Source organism: Cynocephalus volans, chromosome 6, assembly GCF_027409185.1.
Source record: "Cynocephalus volans isolate mCynVol1 chromosome 6, mCynVol1.pri, whole genome shotgun sequence".
In the NCBI taxonomy this organism is placed as follows: domain Eukaryota; kingdom Metazoa; phylum Chordata; class Mammalia; order Dermoptera; family Cynocephalidae; genus Cynocephalus; species Cynocephalus volans.
Window position 1 is genome coordinate 106,077,038 of NC_084465.1, and position 20,638 is coordinate 106,097,675.

At 37.7% G+C, this 20,638-nt stretch overlaps 1 protein-coding gene across 3 annotated transcripts in view; it reads left to right on the forward strand.

Moving 5' to 3' along the window:
• PARN (poly(A)-specific ribonuclease) overlaps nt 1-20,638 on the forward strand; it is a 174,901-nt gene that overhangs the window by 24,890 nt on the left and 129,373 nt on the right. For 2 of the 3 annotated variants that reach the window (XM_063099351.1, XM_063099354.1), the window contains exons 14-18: nt 3,566-3,609; nt 4,927-4,969; nt 5,987-6,062; nt 8,121-8,231; nt 8,960-9,029. In XM_063099351.1, the coding sequence (XP_062955421.1) occupies nt 3,566-3,609; nt 4,927-4,969; nt 5,987-6,062; nt 8,121-8,231; nt 8,960-9,029 (344 nt within the window). The remainder of the gene's footprint in view (nt 1-3,565; nt 3,610-4,926; nt 4,970-5,986; nt 6,063-8,120; nt 8,232-8,959; nt 9,030-20,638) is intronic. The other variant, XM_063099353.1, reaches the window with a different exon arrangement.

A 20,638-nucleotide genomic window follows, 5' to 3' on the forward strand; every position in this document is an offset into this window, starting at 1 on the left:
CTGATAGTTTGGTACTGTTAAAATAAGACATAGCAGGGCCATTGAAAGTAAGTGGTACCAACTGAACTGAATTAGGTCCTACAAAGTTCTTGATTACTTCCTGCTAGATTGCTTCCCTTAGATTCTCTGTTGACCTGGGGTAACTCTTTGACCTAGGTTATTTCAGTCTCCAAAAGCACAGCTTCTTTGGCTCCTTTTCTTGCTCTTCTCCTGCTCCCTAACTGTGCGCGTGCCTCACCTCACTTGCACCCACCCCTCCCATCACTATGCCCTCCACTCTCCTTTATTTTCTCTCTGTATTTTCTATCCTTTAGTGATCTCACCCACTTTTGTAACTTGGCCTTATAGACCCCAACATCTTCATCCCCAGCTGTGGTCTCTCCTCAGATCCAGGTATATTTTTTACGCTGGGACTCCAGGCATCTCCACCTGGATAGCCTTCAGAATAAGTATTGTTTAGAATTTGTATGTCGCAAACGAGATCATTAATTTATACTACCTTTTTTCCTTCTTACTGTCTGCAAACCAATCCTTTTTCCTGATTCCATTACTATAAGTGATACCCAGTCACCAACCCTGTTTTTAGTATCAGTTTGGCTCTTGCTCTGTCTCCAGATCCAAGTTACAAAATCCTGACAGTTTTATCATCATACTCTCTCTCACAACTACGTTCTTTTAATTTCTACTACAAGTAGCCTTATTTCTCACCAGGAGTTTAGCAAACTCCAGGCAGGATTCCCTGCTCCCCTTCAGCCTTCAGTTCATCCTTTAATCCAGAGGTTGGCAAATTTTTTCTATAACGGGCCAGATAGTACAACAGTTTAGACTTTTCAGGCTATATAGTCTCTGTCACAGCTCTCAACTCTGCTATTGTAGCCACCAAACTACCATAGCATACATAAACAAATGGGGTGTTGCAGTAAAACTTTATGTAGAAACTAGGCTCACTTGGGAGAGCGTGGTGCTGACAACACCAAGTCAAGGGTTAAGATCCCCTTACCGGTCATTAAAAAAAAAAAAAAAAAGGCAGTGGGCCAGATTTGGCCTGCAGGCCATTGTTTGCCAATTCCTGCTTTCAACTGCAACCAGATTAGATTAATCTTTTGTCACTTTTAGATTGGAAGGCACCTTCTGATGAAGGTGAGAGTTCAGTCTCATTTGTACATGTGCAAACCTTCAGTTACTTCATATTTCTTAGGTTACATTATTCCATTAGCATCTTGATATTCTCCTTTGGAAAAGTACAACACAGCCCAGCCAGGAGTACAGTGGATCTGTTGCTTCTTTTGTCCTATTTCTGCAACCTTAAGGTTGTCATCACTTTTCATGACAACGCTACCACCCTCTGGCTTCATAGTTGTGAATCTCAAAACAAATGTGATAGGTGTGGATTTGCATTTTATAAGTCTAAAGAGCTAATGTTTATTTCAGATCAACCCCTTCTTATTGACCCAGCAGACCAAAGTAGCAGCTCCTTTCTTGGCTATTTGACCTTTAAAGCAATGAAGTTATCAGTAAGGAAAGAGGAAAATGTATTTAATACTATGCTTGTGTTTTGAATACCAAACGAGCGTGGCACGTAGGAGGCATTAAATACCGATTTAACGAATGAGTATCTTCCAACTGTGCTAATTGTGTAATCTTCTGACGTATGGCTCTGTTTACATCAATGACTGCAGAAAATTCTAAAATAATCCCATGTTCTTTGTTTTTCTATATAGTTGGCTCTTTTTAGCCCACATATCAGGCTTTCTATGATCTGACCCAACCTTCCTGGCTACTCTTCTTCTTCCCAGCCAGACTGGCTCATTTCTTCCCTGAGAACTGTTTTGTGTTTTCCCAGGTCTGTGGTTTTGGTATATAATTTCCTCCAATTGGAATTTTCTCTAGCTTTTCTCAGTGTTTGCTGTATACAACTTTACCTTGTCTTTTTAAGGTCCAGCTTATACCTCCTCCATGAAGTTTTTGCTGCTTGCTGCCTTGCCCAAGAGGTGATCTTTCCTTTCTCTGAACGCCCACAGAACTTTGTACCTCTATGGTACATAAATTTTGTTTTGTGTTATACAGCATAACCCTATTCTCCTTCTAGGTGATTAGCTCCTTGGACAAGGAATGTAGCCTTTTTATTGTCTGGTGCCTAAGTGCCTAGCATAGCATGTTGTATGTAAGCACTTGATGAATGTTAACTTGAATGAAACTAGTCTTGAATCAAATTCTAGTAGAAAGAACGTGTGATTTGTTGTAGAATAGGAGGTGGGTCAGGATAAATGGTTTTATCCTTTGCTTTATTACTAAAGCTACCTGGATAAGTTACTTAACTTTATGTTCTGACATTGTCAAAGGGAGAAAATGGTTTTCTTCCATCTACCTTTGGAAGAAGTGATAAGAATAAATGAGAAAACCTATTTAAACTTTTGCACATGCATCAGCACCCAATTTTGCATTTAAAAGTATATACTAAGGAATTCATATTTTGGAACTGCCTTTTAGGGGAGGAGCTCTTCTTAAGAGTCCTCTTTATATTTGAGCATGGCCTTTTTGAAGGCATTGATCTAGAACACTGCTGTATTGTTGGCCCTGGAGATAACCATAATTCTACTTTTTTCTTGTTTGTAAAGCTTTGTGGTGGTATTGAGAGATTACAGTCACTATTATATTTTTGTTTGACTTAACATTTGAAACCTCTTGTTCATGTATCATCTGTTAATTTAATGATAGCCATTGAAAAGCTGGCAAATATTTCAAGCTAGCTAAATAATTCCTTATTTACAGGCTCGAAAGGCTAATTGGAAATGGCAGTTTCCTATGAAGCGTGAATAACATTTAAGAGAAGTATAGTTTACAAAGGGTCAGGAGTATGACTACTCAGTCTAGCATGGCAATTATGTATGCAAATTAGTTAATTCAAAATTAGAACACTCATTTCAGCTCTAGACTTTCTGATCAAAATAAACTTGAGAAATGAATTGTCTAATTTAGGCACTTGCTATTAGTGCCACTTTAGCAATTTTCTGAGTAGTTAAAGCAGGAATCGTGTATATTGAAAGATCTGGTTTATAATGGCCATTTTAACTAACATTTCAAAGGTGATCTCAGTAAAAAGGTATAAACTAGTTTACAGTAAGTCCATTTCCTGTATAAACTTTAATTTAAATGACTCTGTTCGTCTCACTATTATGATAAATTTGTGTAAATAGAGCACAACTGTTAGCTGTACTGGAGGTTTTCTGGACATATTACGAGCCTCTCAAATATGTAGTCTTCTACATATGATAGAAACCTTTTCCTCCCTCCTGTTTCAGCTATAAAATCCTTAAATTTGTCTGTTTTGATTATGCAAAGGTTAATTATTAGGTCATATGGTTCCCAATCAGTGAGGAATTTGGGAATTTTTTAAAAAGTAATTTTTAACTGGAAATGGGTTTTGCAGTTTAGCTTAAGGCCTGTGTGAGGTATGACAGTTTGAGAAAACAGTTGTGGAACTTGAGCTGTTTGTGTGTTTTTTTAATACTATGAATGTATTAGGAAAATTGTAGCAAGTCATTCTCTTTTTTTTTTTTTTTAGGACTTAAATGAGTTTAAGGAGATGACAACATGTGTTTTCCCCAGGTAAGCTTTCTTTGAGGATTTGTCTTTTATTTAATTGTCATTGTGACATACACAATACAAAGAGATACATAATAATTTATTAAAACCATTAGGTCATGACTAGAATCCAGTTTTATGAGCCAGGAAATGATTTAACATCTCCATCTTTGTGATGGTTTGCTTTTATGATTGGTTTTGTTATCCCATTAAAAATCAAAATTTGAACTAAGAGTAAAAGTAGATAGCGACTCCTTTTTTCTGATCCCACATCTTGCTGTCTGAAGAGCTGGTGAAGATTCTTTGAGATGGGTCTGTCTTGTATGTAGGATGTACCTTGTAACTATTGAAATGTGCAATCGATAGTACTCTCTAGTCAACAAGGGCCTGTGCTCTAGGACCCATTTGAAGAGGGATGGGCACGATAGCCAAGGAGTTGCTCTTTCAGCTGGACTATTCTGTCCTTTTATCTACAGTATTCACATTTATGTGAAAAGAAATAGAAAAATAGAGTTTTTATATTAGTCTCTCTCTCTATCCCTCTCTATTTTTTTATTTTTTATTATTTTTTTAAAAGATGACCAGTAAGGGGATCTTAACCCTTGACTTGGTGTTGTCAGCACCACGCTCTCCCATGTGAGCTAACCAGCCATCCCTATATAGGGATCCGAACCCACAGCCTTGGTGTTATCGGCACCACACTCTCCCAAGTGAGCCACGGGCCGGCCCTTGTCCCTCTCTCTTTAGTACTTCTGATCTTTGAAATAGAACAGTAAGAAATAAAAACAAAAGCATGAAACTACCAAATGCAGATTTTGACTCTCCGTAAGAATTTATATTGTACAAACCTGGGTAGTAACAGTAGATGGTAACAGTTTGGGAATGTTAGATCTGCAGAAGTATTTGAACCATGTAAAAACACGTGAAGTTGTTTGACTTACCCTTGACATTTTTGTAGCCGCACTCTCTGAGGATACACATGAATCTGGAACTTGTTCTGAGTGCATCAGATTGTGGAATCTTCCACAGCCACTTGAAGTCACTGGTGATGGGACTGCCTCTGCAGTCTAATGTAGCAAGGATGCCAGTGCCAGGTTCAAAATGGCTAATGAGGGCTGGCCAGTTAGCTTAGTTGGTTAGAGTGTGGTGCTGATAAACACCAAAGTCCAGGAGTTCCATCCCTATACCAACTAGCTGCCAAAAAAATAAAAAGGCTAATGTACTTAATTCCTTTGTTCACTTTAAAATATTTGATGTATTAAGTATGCATTTTGTATATTTTAGTATTTTGAGCATTGATATACATTTTGTTTACCTTATTAAAAATTCTTTTGTTTTTAGGCTCTTGGATACTAAATTGATGGCCAGCACACAACCTTTTAAGGTAATATTTAAATTTGAACTACCATTGAGAGGCTATTGTTTGAAATTTTCTGAATTACGATTAAGAACTTTGGAATTGTGGTCTATTTAAATGTCCTTTCGAATACACCAAAAAAAAGAAAGAAAGACAAAAAAGAGAGAGAAAACATTGGAAAAAGACAAGAAATAAATACTTTCAGCCCTCCATATCTGTGGGTTCTGCATCCCTGGCTTCAACCAATTGAGGATTGAAAATATTTGAAGAAGAGAACAAATAAACAAAACCAACGAAGTATAACAGCTATTTACCTAGCATTTACATTGTACTAGGTATTACCAGTAATCTAGAGATGCTGTAAGGTATACTGGAGGATGTGGGTAGGTAATATATTATATGCAAACACTGACATTTCATATCAGGGACTTGAACATCCACAGATTTTGGTATGGGGTTTGGTGGGGAGAGGGGTCCTGGAACCAATCCCTCAGATTCCAAGGGATGGACTGAATATCAAAAAGTGAATAATGGTTTTATGTGGGAGGGGGAATTATGTTCTTTTCTCCTTTATTCTTTTTGAATATAAGTTTTTAATATTAAAATATGTAATTTGTTTTTGAATAGATAACATATGCACACGGTTTCCATTATTTCGTTTTATTTTCCTTATTTTATATGTTTTGGATGTATTTTCTAATCAAGAAAATTCGGGTAAAGGTATAATCATTTGTTGTTTTATGAGGTGACTTTATAGAAGTGAATGAAATGAATACCAGTAGCTTTCTGGCAAAAGATCTGTAAGTATTTAACACATCTGTGAAAACCTTCTTTCATTTTGTTATACTTAACATACCTCTGTAGAGAAAATTAAACTTGCTGCTTCTCTTTCACATTGAATAAATTATAACTTCTGTGTTTCATTAAAGAACACAAGGGGGCAGTACTAGATGTCTTTTTTTTTTTGTCCTGATAGTGAGTATTTTTGATATATGTTGCACTGAGATGAGGAAGTCTTATAATTCTCTGCTTCCTGGTTTGCAGGATATCATTAACAACACATCCCTTGCAGAATTGGAAAAGCGGTTAAAAGAGACACCTTTCAACCCTCCCAAAGTTGGTAAGAATATTAAAGAAACTTGAAAACTCCCAAACTCTTTGTGATAATTATTGATGTATATTATAGAAGAAAGGGGAAATGGCTCTAGAAACCATATTGCACGTTTGTACATTTTGGCTAACTTGCTCATGCCCTGTGTTGAATTACTGTTTTGTGAATAAAGATTGTCTTCTAAATTCTGCATCTATTTTATGTTAATAGAGTTGGGTACCAGATTAATTGAGAAGTTTAGCAATTAAATCTTCAAGGTTTTTATTTCCTAATACTTGGAATTGTCCCGAAACTTAGTGTGTCCTTTTCTGTGGCATATTAATTAAAGAGACAAAGAGTTGGTGATTAATCACCAGGGGTAGAATGTAAATATATCTTCTGTCTCAGAAAAGCCCAAGAACTGGGTTTACAGAGTTGAGATTAAGGAAAGTCCCCACCCCTGCCACCTTTTGAGGTGGCTTACAGAAACAACAACATTGAGGAAAACCAGAAGTGGGGAGAGTTTTTTTTGTGAGATGGAGGTGTTTTGCCACTTTTGGCCACTAACCAGGTATATGGTGAGCCTTCCAGGTGCTACTTCCTTTGTGTCTGTTAGCCTCACAGTGCTGCTGATACTGTAATTAGCATTCCATTAGCTGTAGCCTGAAAACTTCTATATTTAATAATAGGACTAATGGTTCAGAAATTGATAATGGAAGATATTAAAGCAGCCAAGATTATACTTATTTGCTTTCCTTTCTGGCTAATAGTCCAAAAAAGGAATTAAGAAGAGGGGTGTTGGTGGGGGAAAGAAAACCTAGACCTTTTCTATAATATAATGGAAACAATTGATTTTGGAAATAATGTTTCAGCTGGTGGTAGAGTAGAGGATATTACTTAAGTGGCTACCATGTTAAAAGGCTTTTTTTTAAAGCTTCAAGTCTAATATTTAATACAGTGGTTAAAGAATTCTTGCTTAAAGAGCACTGTATTGACATGAAACAGTTACAGCCTGTTTATTGTTAATTTCCATTCATGCTTTTGATTCTATGTTGTAGTAAACTTCTTGACATTCATTTCCAGAATGATTCTAGGAAATAATTATTTATGGGTTATAGTTTTATCCTATTATTTTCATATAAAATTCTGTATTATACAGAATTTAGTTTAAAAAAGGTCACTCTTAGACTTTATCCTCTTCACATTTGTGTATATCAGTGTCACACACACAAAAAATCATGTTATAAAATGATCTTTCCTATGAAGTGGCTCTGTGATCCAAGGGCAGTATTATAAGTTCTGATCTATTTTTGGAGTTTGTTATGCTGTCATCTTTAGATCTCTAAGCTTGGAAACATAGTAGAGGACAGTACTGAATTTGAACTACCAATATTGAATTGGAGGCCTGTTTTTTGGAGAGGTTTACCTGAGGTATTGATAGGTAACACTTACTGATCAGTTACCATTAATTAAGCACTAGGTAAGAGCTTTACTTACATTACTTCTCTCATTTGATCCTCACAACACCCTCAGGAGGGAGGTTTGATTATTGTTTCCATTTTACAAAAGTGGAAGCTCAGAGGTAAAGTGACTTGCCCGAGGTTACATAGCAAATAAGTGATGAAGCAGAGGTTCAAACTCAGACAGTGTGACTCTAGAGTCCATGCTATTTATCTTTATATTAAGGTATCTATTGTGTCCTGAGGTCATCATCATATATAAGGGAAGAGTTTCCTTTTCAAGACCTAAAGAAGCAATCAGAAGAGGAATAATTGTAATAGAGCGAATTATGGGGAATCATAAATAGCACCTACCAATGTGAGATGTGGAGGCCCATGGCTGAGTCTTTAGTAATGTAATAGGAATTTCTCTAGTCTAGATCAAAGCCCGCATTTTCAGTGACTCTACTATCTTATATTGTAAAGTCTTATATGGAGATTCTTAAGAAATAAGTAGCTTTTTTCCTGCTTATTTAGGATATTTTTGCAGCACATACTAATGCAATTTGGATTTGGTAAGGCAAAGTGCTTACTAGTCTTCATGTTTTGCAATGTCCTGGGGAAAACTTTTTTCAATTTTTCTCTGTAGAAAGTGCAGAAGGTTTTCCAAGTTATGACACAGCTTCTGAACAGCTCCACGAGGCAGGCTATGATGCTTATATCACAGGATTGTGCTTCATCTCCATGGCAAATTACCTAGGTACTCATTATATGTGTTTCTGTGAAACAGATTGTGATCTAGAGTCGATCTTACCTGTCTTTCTGTCTTAGTCAGCTCCGGCTGCTGTAACAAATTACCATAGACTAGGGGGCTTAAACAACAGACATTTATTTCTCATAGTTCTGGAACCTGGGAATTCTAAGATCAAGGAGCTGGCAGAGTCGGTCTCTCGTGAGAGCCTGCTTCACGTTTGCAGACAGCTGACTTCTCGTGGTATCCTCCCGTGGTGGAAAGCAGAGAGGGAAGAAGCTTTTGTGTCTCTTTTTATAAGAGCACTAATCCTTGTGTCTCTTTGTAAGAGCTCCACCCTCATGAGCTAGTCACCTCCCAAAGGTCTCACCTCCAAATACCGTCAGTTTGGGGCTTCAACATATGAGTTTTGGGGGGTCACAAACACTCAATCTATACCACTACCATTTTCCTGGCATCCAGTCACCCAGTTAGAAGTGGGAGGGTTGCAGGTAAAAAAAAAAAAAAAAAAGTGGGAGGGTTTTGAGGTAGGAGTTGGAAGAGATGAGGGAGGGGGAATAGGCAGAGAGGACCCTCTGACACTTAACCTGCAGTGTAGTACTTGGCACATAAGAAAAATTTTACCCTTATTGAACCATACTGTTAATTTAAATATGTTTTCGTCTGACCTTTTGGGCTTTGTCTTGACTTGTCTTAGACTTGACTATGTCTAATACCCCGCCTCTTTTCTTCATTAGGTTCTTTTCTCAGTCCTCCAAAAATTCATGTGTCTGCCAGATCAAAACTCATTGAACCTTTTTTTAACAAGTAAGTAATCAGAGCATCCCAATCCCCAAGTTCTCTCGCTGTGAAAGAGCCTAGTATATTGGGATATCAAGCTGGAATGACTGGAAGCTGTAGTTCATTTTTAGATAAAATATTTCTTAACTCTAGTGACTCAGATGTTTTTGAAAATAGAAACTGACCTTTTGGGAAATAATTTAGTAAGTATAAGAAAAAGCACTGGTATCTAAATTACCTGCAAGGGAGATGTGTGTGTAGTTAGACCTAACCCCTAACAAACTCTACATGTGAAATTATTATTTATGCTTGCATTATTATCTGATTAAATAATATTGTTTCTAAGAAGATGTTGATTATACAAATGACTTTTAAGATTGTTTGTGAAGGTTTGATTGTCACTGTATCCTGAGCCCTTATCTGAATGCATCCAGTGAAGAAAAGGCTTGCTCATGTACCTTCACTGTTGGAAGAAATCTGATTTAGGGAGAAGTCTTAAGTTCAGAGCATTTTTAAAGAATCTCAAGATTAGTACTTCAAAGTGTGGTTTGTGCTTACTTGGCAAAGATGAGACTAAAGTTAGGGATGTGATCTTCAAGGAGGGCACAGCTGGGCTCTGTGTCAGAGCCCTAAACTTTCATCTTTACCCCAGCTCTCTTAACAGGGTTTGTTCTAGGAGAATCTGGGAGAGCCAGGCAGAACAAGGCAGCCCACAACCAGATTAAGAATACTGTCTCCTTAAGTTGTCTGTATACATGCTAGTATCACAGTGCTTATACTTGGGTGGCATGCTGCAGAGTCAGATGTTGATTCCAAACATCTGGATTCCTACAGGTTCGAATTCGTGTTGTCTGAATTAGTGAATTTTATCATATTGTGGCTTCTTCTTTTTTTTAATCTTTGATCTTCTTTTCCATGGAAGTTCAGAGGTGAATGTGTATGACTTTCTAAGTGGACTGGGTAATAGTGTGGTGTATATTAGAAATGAAGTTTTCTGCATGGAAAATTAATCCTGCTAACCACTGAGTCCTTGCTGTCTGTCCAGTTCCTTCAGGGTAAAAAAGGATTTTCATAGCTCTTAACTCTTATTTTAGGGTCATTGTTTATCTTAGTAAATCTTTGGAAAGGTAGCTTATGCCATAGACCATGGAACCCACAGGTGACACTGAGTATGGTTCGCATCATGGCTATTCCTTACATTTTTATGTATATGGCGTTAAATTGATCGTTCTACAATATTTTTCAACTGAGAGATGTTTATTCATTTGTAAATATTTAAAACAATGATCTTGCTTCTCCAGTAAAATCAACTTCTTATAAAATCAGCTGCTGGATACATTCTAGGTTAGATATAGGCTGTGTCTAGTTTATCAGACATGTATGTGACCAGCATGCAGAGCAATCAAAATATACTTTGATTAAAAAGCTTAGCTAAGACTTTCTATATTTTCAAATTAACCTAATATTGTTAATATGGTACAAGACCTATTATTCATAAGAACTAGACAGTAAATATATAGCTTCATTTTAAATTTCTGCCCATTCAGAATTTTTTTTGCTGAAACCTAGATGCATACCAAAAATAGTTCGAATAAAGGTAGAATTCAGAAATCTTCCTGTGACAGTGCACTAAAAATTCCTGCCTGACTTGAATTTTTGATCTATTTTTCCCCATCTATAAAGGAAGAATGTTTTCTTCTTTTGAAGGCAGAAAATTTCAGCAGGATTTGAAATGTGAAATAAAAACATTTTATTATTCTGTATTGGAATAACTTGGTCAAGTGCAGTCATTCATTCTTAAACCACTTAGAAATTGGGAAAGGCATTTGCTTCTTTTGACATCTCTTAATACGTTAGTATTGATCTTATTCTTAGTTGCACGTGTGATTTATGACATTAAACTCTGATTTTTGTCATTTTTCAGGATTACTCTTGTAGAAAAACATCCCATAGTTGCCCCCAACATTATCTTAAGCTGATGATTTCAGAAAAATATGGAAGTTTTTCTGAAGGTTAATGTATTTTAACACCAGGCTTTTCTAAATTTAAGCTTTATCAAACATGCGTAGTCCTAACGTAAATTTGGATGAACATCAAACTGCCAACACATGCGAATGATATTTTGTTCTGCTCTCACCAGATTTATGATGAAAAAGTCGACCTTGAGGGGAAATACTCTCATCTATTTCTGCATTATTCTAAACTAACATTTAGCAGTATCAGTTATGCATTTTTGGGAAGCTTCATTGAGTCAGCTATTGAGAAAATCCCTAGACAGCTGGTGTTTGAACAGTATGCAAATATCAGATGTAATATAAAGTGTTTTCTAAGCTAAGCTTGTCTAGAAGAATGTCCCATGAGGATTTTTCATGGTGTCTTTTACATGGTCTAGGCACCATTCATATGCCTCCTTGCTTTGCTGGAATCAGGATGAAAGTCATAAGAGAGGTTAGCCATGGAAATCAGGATGAGACCACTGCTAATGATAGGCTGCGTGAAATGTACTCTTTATTTATGTTAGAGGCTCTCTGGTTAGGAAATGATTTACCTTCTTTTATAACCTTGGTCAGTTTTAATCAATGCATGCAAAACCAGTCTTAGAGAAGATCCTTTGGTCAAATTCTTTTAGGCTGGAAAGAGCTAAAAATATTCTCTGCTTTTGCTTTTATTGTACCATAGATAGCACAAAATCAGAGTTTTTGCCTTATGTCTTATTACGTCATCTGTTTCTCAAGACACCTTGAACTCTCTTGTATATAACTTTTATGAAGGTTTTTTTGGGAAGATTGTTTTCCATTTACCACAGTTCTTAGAAGGAGGAAGGAAATGAGCAAGTCTCTTATTCTGACTATTATCTGTAAGTAATGGAGTTTAAAGGGAAGAGGTATGTGCCTTCAGTTTGCTGTACAGGATTGCTGCCTTGTTCTTTATGCAAGTGTTCTGAATCGGAACAGAATTCTGCTGGAAATCTAGATCTTCCTGGGATGACAGTGCTTTATGTTTGTTTCTAAGCTACTGAAGAGGAGACAAGCCATAACAAGGAGTGACATGATCTTAGACAAATTGTTTCCTCCTCTGTAAAATGGGGGTAAAACTATTTGCCTTCCGTGGAGGTTATAAGGATTGTATGAGATGTGAAAAGACTTTGATAGTTCCTAGAACTTAGTACATACCCAGTATATATTATTTTCCTTTCTTTAAAATAAGGGATGGGTGGAATTGGGGAGATGTTGGTCAAAAGATACAGAATTTCAGTTAAGAGGAATAAATTTGAGAGATCTATTGTGCAACATGGTGACTATAGTTAATAACAATGTAATGTATTATAGAAAATTGCTGAGAGTAGATTTTAAGTGTTTTTACCACAAAAAAGTATGTGAGTTAATGCATTTGTTAATTAGCTCATTGTAGCCATTCCACAGTATACATATATTTCAAAACATCATGTTGTACCACATAAATATACAAAATTTTTATTTGTTAATTTAAAAATAATGAAAAAAATATATGTGAGGATCTAACATACTAGCAGATTTAATGAAAGTAGATGTGGTAGTGGAATGTGTTTTATATTTTTAGTTTAATGATAAAGAAGAAAGTTTGTCATCATGTGATGTGGACATAAAATTGGAGTATAGTGACAGCAAATGTGAAAGCTTTTGCTTGTACCTACCCTTTAGTGCTTCACATGAAAAATCAGATGATTGTAGGGCCGAGCCGTGGCGCACTCGGGAGAGTGTGGCGCTGGGAGTGCGGCGATGCTCCTGTCGCGGGTTCGGGTCCTATATAGGAATGGCCGGTGCACTCACTGGCTGAGTGCTGGTCACGAAAAAGACAAAAAAAAAAAAAAAAAAAAAATCAGATGATTGTGTCAGAATGGCACATAATGGGTGCAAGATTGCTTTGATTTAGAGCATTCAAAAAAGTTTGTTATTTAAATGAATATAATGCAGCAGTTTATGTAAGGTTGTATAGGTATATGTATATATCAGCTATAAGTACAGAGGGGAGAGGAGCCTTTACAGTGCCTGAAATAAAGCATGCTAATGTTTTCTCCCTTTTTCTCCATGGAAAGCAATCGTGTGCTGGCAGCAAATTGGGTTTTTCTTATAATATGCATGTGCTTGATATTTAACATCAGAGAGATTTTAAAGTGAAGGATTACAGGAAAAGAAGATAGTAAAGATCAGAGCTGTACCTCTTTTCTTCCCAGCCCTCTCACTGGTGATAGAGCAACTCTTATTTACTGTTCACTACCGTAACTGCCGTTCTTTCCAGCAGCACGGTATGCAAGGTCACTAGTGGGTTGTTAATGGCCCCCACGTGTCCAGAAGTGCAGACTCCAGACCCAGCTTTTATCTCCAGACAGTATTGCCTAATCACCTGCAGGGAAGCCCTCGCTTAACCTTCTCCTGTCCTGCGTGTCCCTCCCTCATAAAGAGGAATGGGATAAATTAAGTCTGTTTTGAGTGTTGCAGTAATCCCACCTCCCCGCTCCATGTGACTTCCAACTTCCCAACATAAACATGAATTGTAACACAGTTTGTACTGTTGGTAGGCACATAGCTGTTAGTGTCATAACACTCCACAGGATTGGTTTCCATTTGAATTTAAAATTTAAAAAGCTATTTGATTGATTCCTTCAGTAGAATTGCTTCACTTCAGGATATCATGTAGTGTGGTATAGTACAGTTGAATCCCATCTCCACTCATTACCTGTGTGATCTTGAGCAATTTACTTACCCTCTGTGTGCCACAGCTTCCTTATCTGTAAATAGAGAATATTAGTACCTGTTTGATAGGGTTGTTGTAAAGGCAAAATGAGAGAATGTATGTAAAATGCACAGTGCCTGGCACATCATGGGCCTCAGTCAACTTGTCACTGCTGTCACTGCTGTGATGACGTTTACACTGAGGCAACTTCTCTGACCCGCCGCTGGGAGCAAAAGGGGGACTCTTTTGTTTTCGTAGAAGATGCAGTTTAACCATACCTTCTGCCCTGTGTATACCCTTTAAATAAGACTCTGTATTGAATTATGAGCCTTGACCAGAAAGGGAGGAGAGCCAAAAAAACCATGTTTGTAACTAAATGATATTCAGGAAGATTAGAATGTGTTCTTTTTTGTTTGGTTTTTGTTTTCCCCTTTGAGGCATATGGTTTTTTTCTTAGTCTTCAATCTGTGCTGTGTAGCAATTTTCAAATTGTTATTGGGAGAAGGAAGTAAAGAAATAGCATTTACTAAGTGACTTATTACAAGCTGTTTCTTTCCTTTTTAAAACTGCTTTATTGAGATATAAATTCACATACCATAGATTCACCCATTTAAATTGTACAATGGTTTTGGATATATTACATTATTAATTATTGTTAATTATTAAATTAATTAAAGTTTTTAAAAATTGTGAAATATAACAAATTTTGGCATTTTAGCCATCTTAAGTGTACAATTCAGTGGCGTTAATTACATTTACAATATTGTGCAATGACCACCACTGTCTATTTCTAGAACTTTTTAATCACAGAAACTGTAACCATCCAGCAGTAACTCCCCATTTTCCTCCCTCCTCAGCTCCTGGAACCCTCTAATCTATTGTCTCCGTGACTTCTCCTTTAGTGAGCTGTTTCTTTTTGAGCAACTGCGTCAGTGAGATTTTCATCTATCAAGCTATTAATATTTTGGAAACACCTGGAGTATTTTTCTTCTGTAATCGTATTGCTGTAATTTTACTGAAATGTAGGTCACTTCTTGGGCACATAAACTTTGAGATGTGTAGACGTGTACTGTACTTGTGCAACTGCCTCAACTGAGGTTGGCTTATAAGTGAGGCAGCGGGGGTGTGAAGAAAAGAGCAGAGGCTTCAGGGTGGATCAGCTGGGTCCAAATCACACTACTCGGGTGGGACATTTGTCCTTTCTGAAGTTCGGTTCCACATCTGTGAAATGGAGATAATGAATGTCCACCTCATCAGGTAAGCAGCAGATTAGGCTGCTTAGCACAGGATGTGGCCATGTGGTAGATGTGCAGATAGTGTAGTTGTGCCTTATCCCACTCACAGTGAACTTCAAGAAAATAATGTGAATCTGGTTTTTCCTTTTGTTATGGGCAGTGATAGAGAAACAAAGCAGGTGGCATGTACTTAGTGGGTGGCAGCCTCTCTGTGCTGACAGGAGCAAAGAGGCACCATACCTGATGCCAGTAAAATCTTTTTTTATAGAGAATGGCATCTTAGAAATCCTCTTAAGGAAACACTTCATAACTGTCTTTGTGTCTTAATTTTAAAGGTCTTGCTGCAAAGTTGGGTTGGGAATGAAAAGGAAATATCTGCCGTGTGTGTTAGTCACACTCGTGCGCAGTGAGCCTTGTGATGCTGCTGAGGCTGTGTGATTTGTGAGGCTGTGGAGTGAAGCAGACAGCTTCCTCCATTTGTCACCTCTGTTGTTTATATCCCTTTCCCCAGAAGCCCTGGTGATGCCAGAACCAAGGTCAGGGTAGGCAGGGTGAAGACAAAGTAACAGCTGTGGTGATTGTAGGACCCTTCCTTTCTATTGCCTGGTTTTCTCAAGAACTTGGTAGTGGTTATCCTTCAATTTTATATTAATGGTGCTTGAATAAAGGAGTTACACAAATCTTTTTAAGTATGATGTCTTTTGCGCCTTAGCTTTTACCAAAAATTGATCTTGAACCCAGGATAGGGAGCATAATTCATCATAAACTGGCTACACGTGGACTGTGGTGCTGTTGTGGATATTACTTTTTAATTATAAGCCTAGGAAATAAGCCTTTTAATAAAAATGGAGTCCATTTGCAGCCTTTTCCAGACTGTGCAAATTTTGGAGTCAGACGCCACGGAGGAGTAAAATCATAGCACTACAAATGCTTAAAGCAGCTTCCTGGATTCCAGAAGGCTTGAAGCCAATTTTTCCCTAGTTCACAAATGTATTTTTCCCTAGTACTCAAGATGTATTTTATTCTCATATACCTCAACCAACCCCCTCACCTCTTTTTTACTTTTTTTGCCTCAGAGTCATGTTCATTTTATTGATTCCCCAAATAAGTAGGATAAAAAGAATCTTCAGGAATTGACTTGATTCATTACCCTGGGAGTTTTTTTGTGCACTGAGTTTTGTAAAAGTAAACGACAGGTGAGTGTAGGGCACATGAGATTATTCTTAAACTTTTAAACTGGTTTTTTAAGACTGGTATCTAGTGCTTGTTTCCATGACTTCTTCAGGGAAGGGAGTGCTGCCTCAATTTGATATTACCTGGTCTAATTTCTGCCTTGCGATCTTGATTGCCAAAAGGTTTGGCAGGTAAGCCACTTCTGTGGCTTCATCAAAAGGCTGCTTTTTAAAGAAACTTAAAGGCACCCACCCAGCAGTCTCTGCTTGGCATGCCAGTCCTGTGAGCACAACAGGGGCTGTCCTCATGCTGAGCTGTTCTGTTCTGTTCTAGTCTTGTATTTGTTTTGGTTACTTTTGTTTTCGTTCATTTGTTTGTTTTGGCAGTGAGCCAGTAGTAGGATCCCAACCCTTGACCTTGGTTTAATCAATGCTGCACTCTAACCAACTGAGCTAACCAGCTGGCTGGCTGCACTGGTTACTTTAAAGGATATTTCCCTCTGGCTTAATAACTTGTTTATCATTACGATAAAGTAATTTGCTGAGGTAAAAAGCAATCAATCAACTTCTGGATGTATTTAAGCAGCGTGCGTCCTCCTCCGTAATAGGGTATTGTGTTAGTGTCCTGTGGCCACCATAACAAATCACTGCAAGCTTCGTGGCTTAAAACAACCGAGATTTATTGTCTCACAATCCTGGAGGCCAGAAGTTCCAATTCAAGTTATCAGCAGAGCTGAGCTCCCTCCAGTGGCTCTAGGGAAGAATCTGTTCCTTACCTCCTCTAGCTTCTGGTAGCTACTGGCATTCCTTGACTTGTGGCAGCATCACTCCAGTCTCTGCCTCCATGGTCACATTGCCTCCTCCTCCTCTCTTTTGTGTCCTATCTTTCTCTGCCTCTCACTTATAAGGTCACTTGTGATGGCATCTGGGGAGCTCTTGCATAATCCAGGATAATCTCATCTCAAAGTCCTTAATTTAACAACATCTACTAAGACCCCATTTCCAAATAAGGCAACATTCACAGGTTCTCGGGATTAGAATGTGGTCATATCTTTTCTGAGGCCACCATTCAGCCCACTACAGGCATGTTAGTAGTAAAGTTAGCATGCTTAGGTATTCCTGGCCTTGCATTAGTCTTGGCTAGGAGCAAATGGGCAGTAGTTATTTCCAAGACTATTTAGCATTTACTTTGTATTGCTCAAGGGTTAGTTTGTATTGTTCACATTGTTAGTAATGTGCTCTAAGAAATTTAGACTAGCTACCAAATAGCTTATTCATTGAATACCTTCCACTATGCAGAGTATGTCATTTGCATTGACTAATTTCTGAGAGCAACCCTCACAGGTAGGGGATAATGTCCCCATTTTAAAGCAGAGACATCTGCCTAGGGCTTCAGTAGTGGCAGAGTCAGGTGGCCAGATCTGTTCTTGACCAAGAATGGTTTCTTTCTCCACAGCATGCAGTCTCAAAAAAAGACAGTGCTATAGTTGGTTGCGTATTTTCTTAAGAGACATTATCTTTGAAGGAAGATTTCTTTCTCTCTCAGTGTTTTTGGCCTGAACAGTGATTCTAAAAGATGTTGACTTTGCCCATTGGATTGTGTGAGCTAGTTTTCTCTGACATTTTATAATCTGTTGTTTTACTGGCCCTGCAGACATTGCCTTTGCATAATGCTTAGTTTAACATTTTTATTTGATGTAATTTGATATGGTTCATTTGATGGAGACTGTTCACATGAGCTGCTGGTTTTCTTTTTCTCACTTTTTTTTTTTTTTTTCTGTTGTTTCTGGTGTTGTATCTGTTTAAGAAAGGACATGAGTTGGCTTCAGGACAAATGTGTGGTAACGCTCTATTTGTCAAAACAGCAAGTGGCTAGATTGAAAATTGTATCCCCCCATCTGAGTGAGATTAAAATAACTGATGCCACGGTAACTCCCTACTAGCCAGTGGTTGCCCTTATATATATTACACAGGAGCTTCAGTGAGCAAAATAAATGAGTTTATTTTTTGAGAGATGTCTGCATGCTTCCTACCTTGGATGATAAAATTAGTTTTTTATAGCACATAAATATGTATAATGATGAACCCTTGCATACAAGGTGCTTATGAAGTGTTTTTACTGCTGTGCCCTGAAGGAAATACCGAGACCATTTGCAGGTACAGTAGAGCTGGTAGTCGTGAAAAGTTTCAGTTCTCCACTGGAAGGCTAGGTACTTGGGGTGAGCTACAAATTAACGCATGGCTCAGATTGTGTTGAAATTAGATTTTACTCAACATTTCTGTATCCCACTGTTTAGTGGTTTGAGAGGGATGCAATTTTATTTGGAAATCTCTTTTTTGAGAAAAAGTGGGAGTATAGTCTTGATGGAAGCAGAAAGCAGGTAAACAAATGTAAATTTTTACAGGGGGAGTGAAATACTGAGTTCTTAGGAGGAAAAATAGAGTTTGGGGGCTGGAGGTTTTTCCTTTTGCTAGGGAGGGAGAACAAAATAAACACTGTTCTTCCTTATTGAGACATGTCACAACATTAGAAGTCTTTCTAGATCATTCAAGCCTTTGTTTACGTGTATAAATCTTACATTACATAAAATAAGCCCCTGTATTCAGACACCCCTTAGGTCTCTCACCATCACGTGAACCTATAATTTAATCAGCGCTTAGAGTGTTACAAAAAAAAAATGTTTCTGGAATCTTTACTTGGATCCTTGAGCTATTGCTTCACTTGTATACACTAGGGCTTGGCTAGTGATTCAGGATGAAAATCCTTGTCCCCAGCTGCTCCTGTTAGGACACCAGGCTCACCATTTCACATGGAGGCTTTGGAAACAGCTCAGGTTAAAAGCCAGATAGGAGAGGGGTACCCAGCAGAGAGAAGGTGGGCCCACTTGTGTAGGGCTGGAAGTGGGAAGCCTTGGGTCTGAGTCCTATCTTAGACCCCAACTGAACTTGGAAAAACCTGCTTCGTCATTCCTCACATAATGGGAGCCATAATTCTTTGCCTGTCCTCCAGACATCAGAGGATCAGATGAGGCTGAATGGGCAATGGTAAATATTGTTATGTGTTTTAGTCAGGAAATTTGGACTTTGAAAAAAAATTTTTTTTCTGATTAAAACACAAAAAAATCCACTCAATTCCTCAGCCGAAAAGAAAAAAAGCTGTCATTTTAGTAAGTTTCCTACTGGACTGTTTTCTGTATCTACTTCATTTACTAACTGAGATCAGTGTTGCTCATTTACTGATTGAGATTATACTAGTTCTATAATTTCGTTACTTTAAAAAATAAGGAATTTTTGAAAGGCATTAAAGCTAGTGGTCGGCCTCGTGTCGCCGGTCTTCAGTGGTCTCCCGGTGGCTCTGTCAGGGTTTCCTCACAGCCTTTCCTCTGTGGTTGGGCCTCTTGTCAGTGTCCACTTCCACTATACCACCCTCCCTCCAGCACTGGGCATGACTGTTTTTTGCTAACTACTTATAAAAGAGGCCATTAGCATACCTCTGCTTCAGAAGCAAAATTAAATATTTTCTTTCATTTTGGAATAAAGTCGCTGATTTTATACATAGATTTGGTAATGCAGAATTTAAAGAACTTTAATGATCTTTTCAGTTCCCAGAGGTTTGAGCCTCCATGCAAAATATTCTTGACTCACCTTCAGGTCTTCTTGCATACATTTTTTAATACTTGCGTCTGCATTGTCCTTTTTGTCTTCTTGAGCATAGTTGCATAAAATGGGTTAATACTAGCATTGTTTTGCAATCCTTTTTGTATTCACTGGACAGCTAGGGAATGGTTCAGATAAGCCATAGTCCAAGGCAAGTTATTGTGTCATCAAAGAGTAACCTTTGATCTTAGAGTACTTCTTAGAGCAGCCTAGGATGTTTTGTGGTTGCCAGAATCTGTGTCTGAAGCTTGTTGGTAAGGTTGGAGAATTTCAGTAAAGTTAGAGTTGTCCGATTCTTTGTATTGTGTGTGTTACTCCTTTGTATTGTGTGTGTTACTCCTTCAAGTGTTTGCCAGTCCTTGGTGCTGTGTTAGTGAATTAGTGGTTAAAGCTTACTTTGTGGCTAATTCACAGAAACAGGTTGGAATTTTGATAATGAGTTGCCAGGAGAGTAGTTTGAGCAATCTTTTTTTTTTTTAATTCCTTAAAAATGAACACAACAGCTGTCAGCAATAATTTCCCCCAATTTATCTCTTGCAGAGAACCTAGTTGCTTCCCACAAATTTGACCTCCTGGTTTCAGGGAGTGGTAGAAGCCTTATGTTATTGCTTCCTGATTTTGAGGTAGTCCTTGGTATTTGTTTTAATAGTTCTGTGTTTTTTTTAAGTCAGAATCATTTAATATAAACAAATCATTAAGACTGATATTTTTTGGAGAAGTTGGCCAAGTTATTATTTTCCAGCTGATTACTGAATCATCTATAGTGGTAATTAACAACACAACATTGAACATACTGTTTTCCTGTTAACTCATTAATTCTCAGTCTAGGCTTTCCGAGTCTGTAGGTCTTAGATGGGGC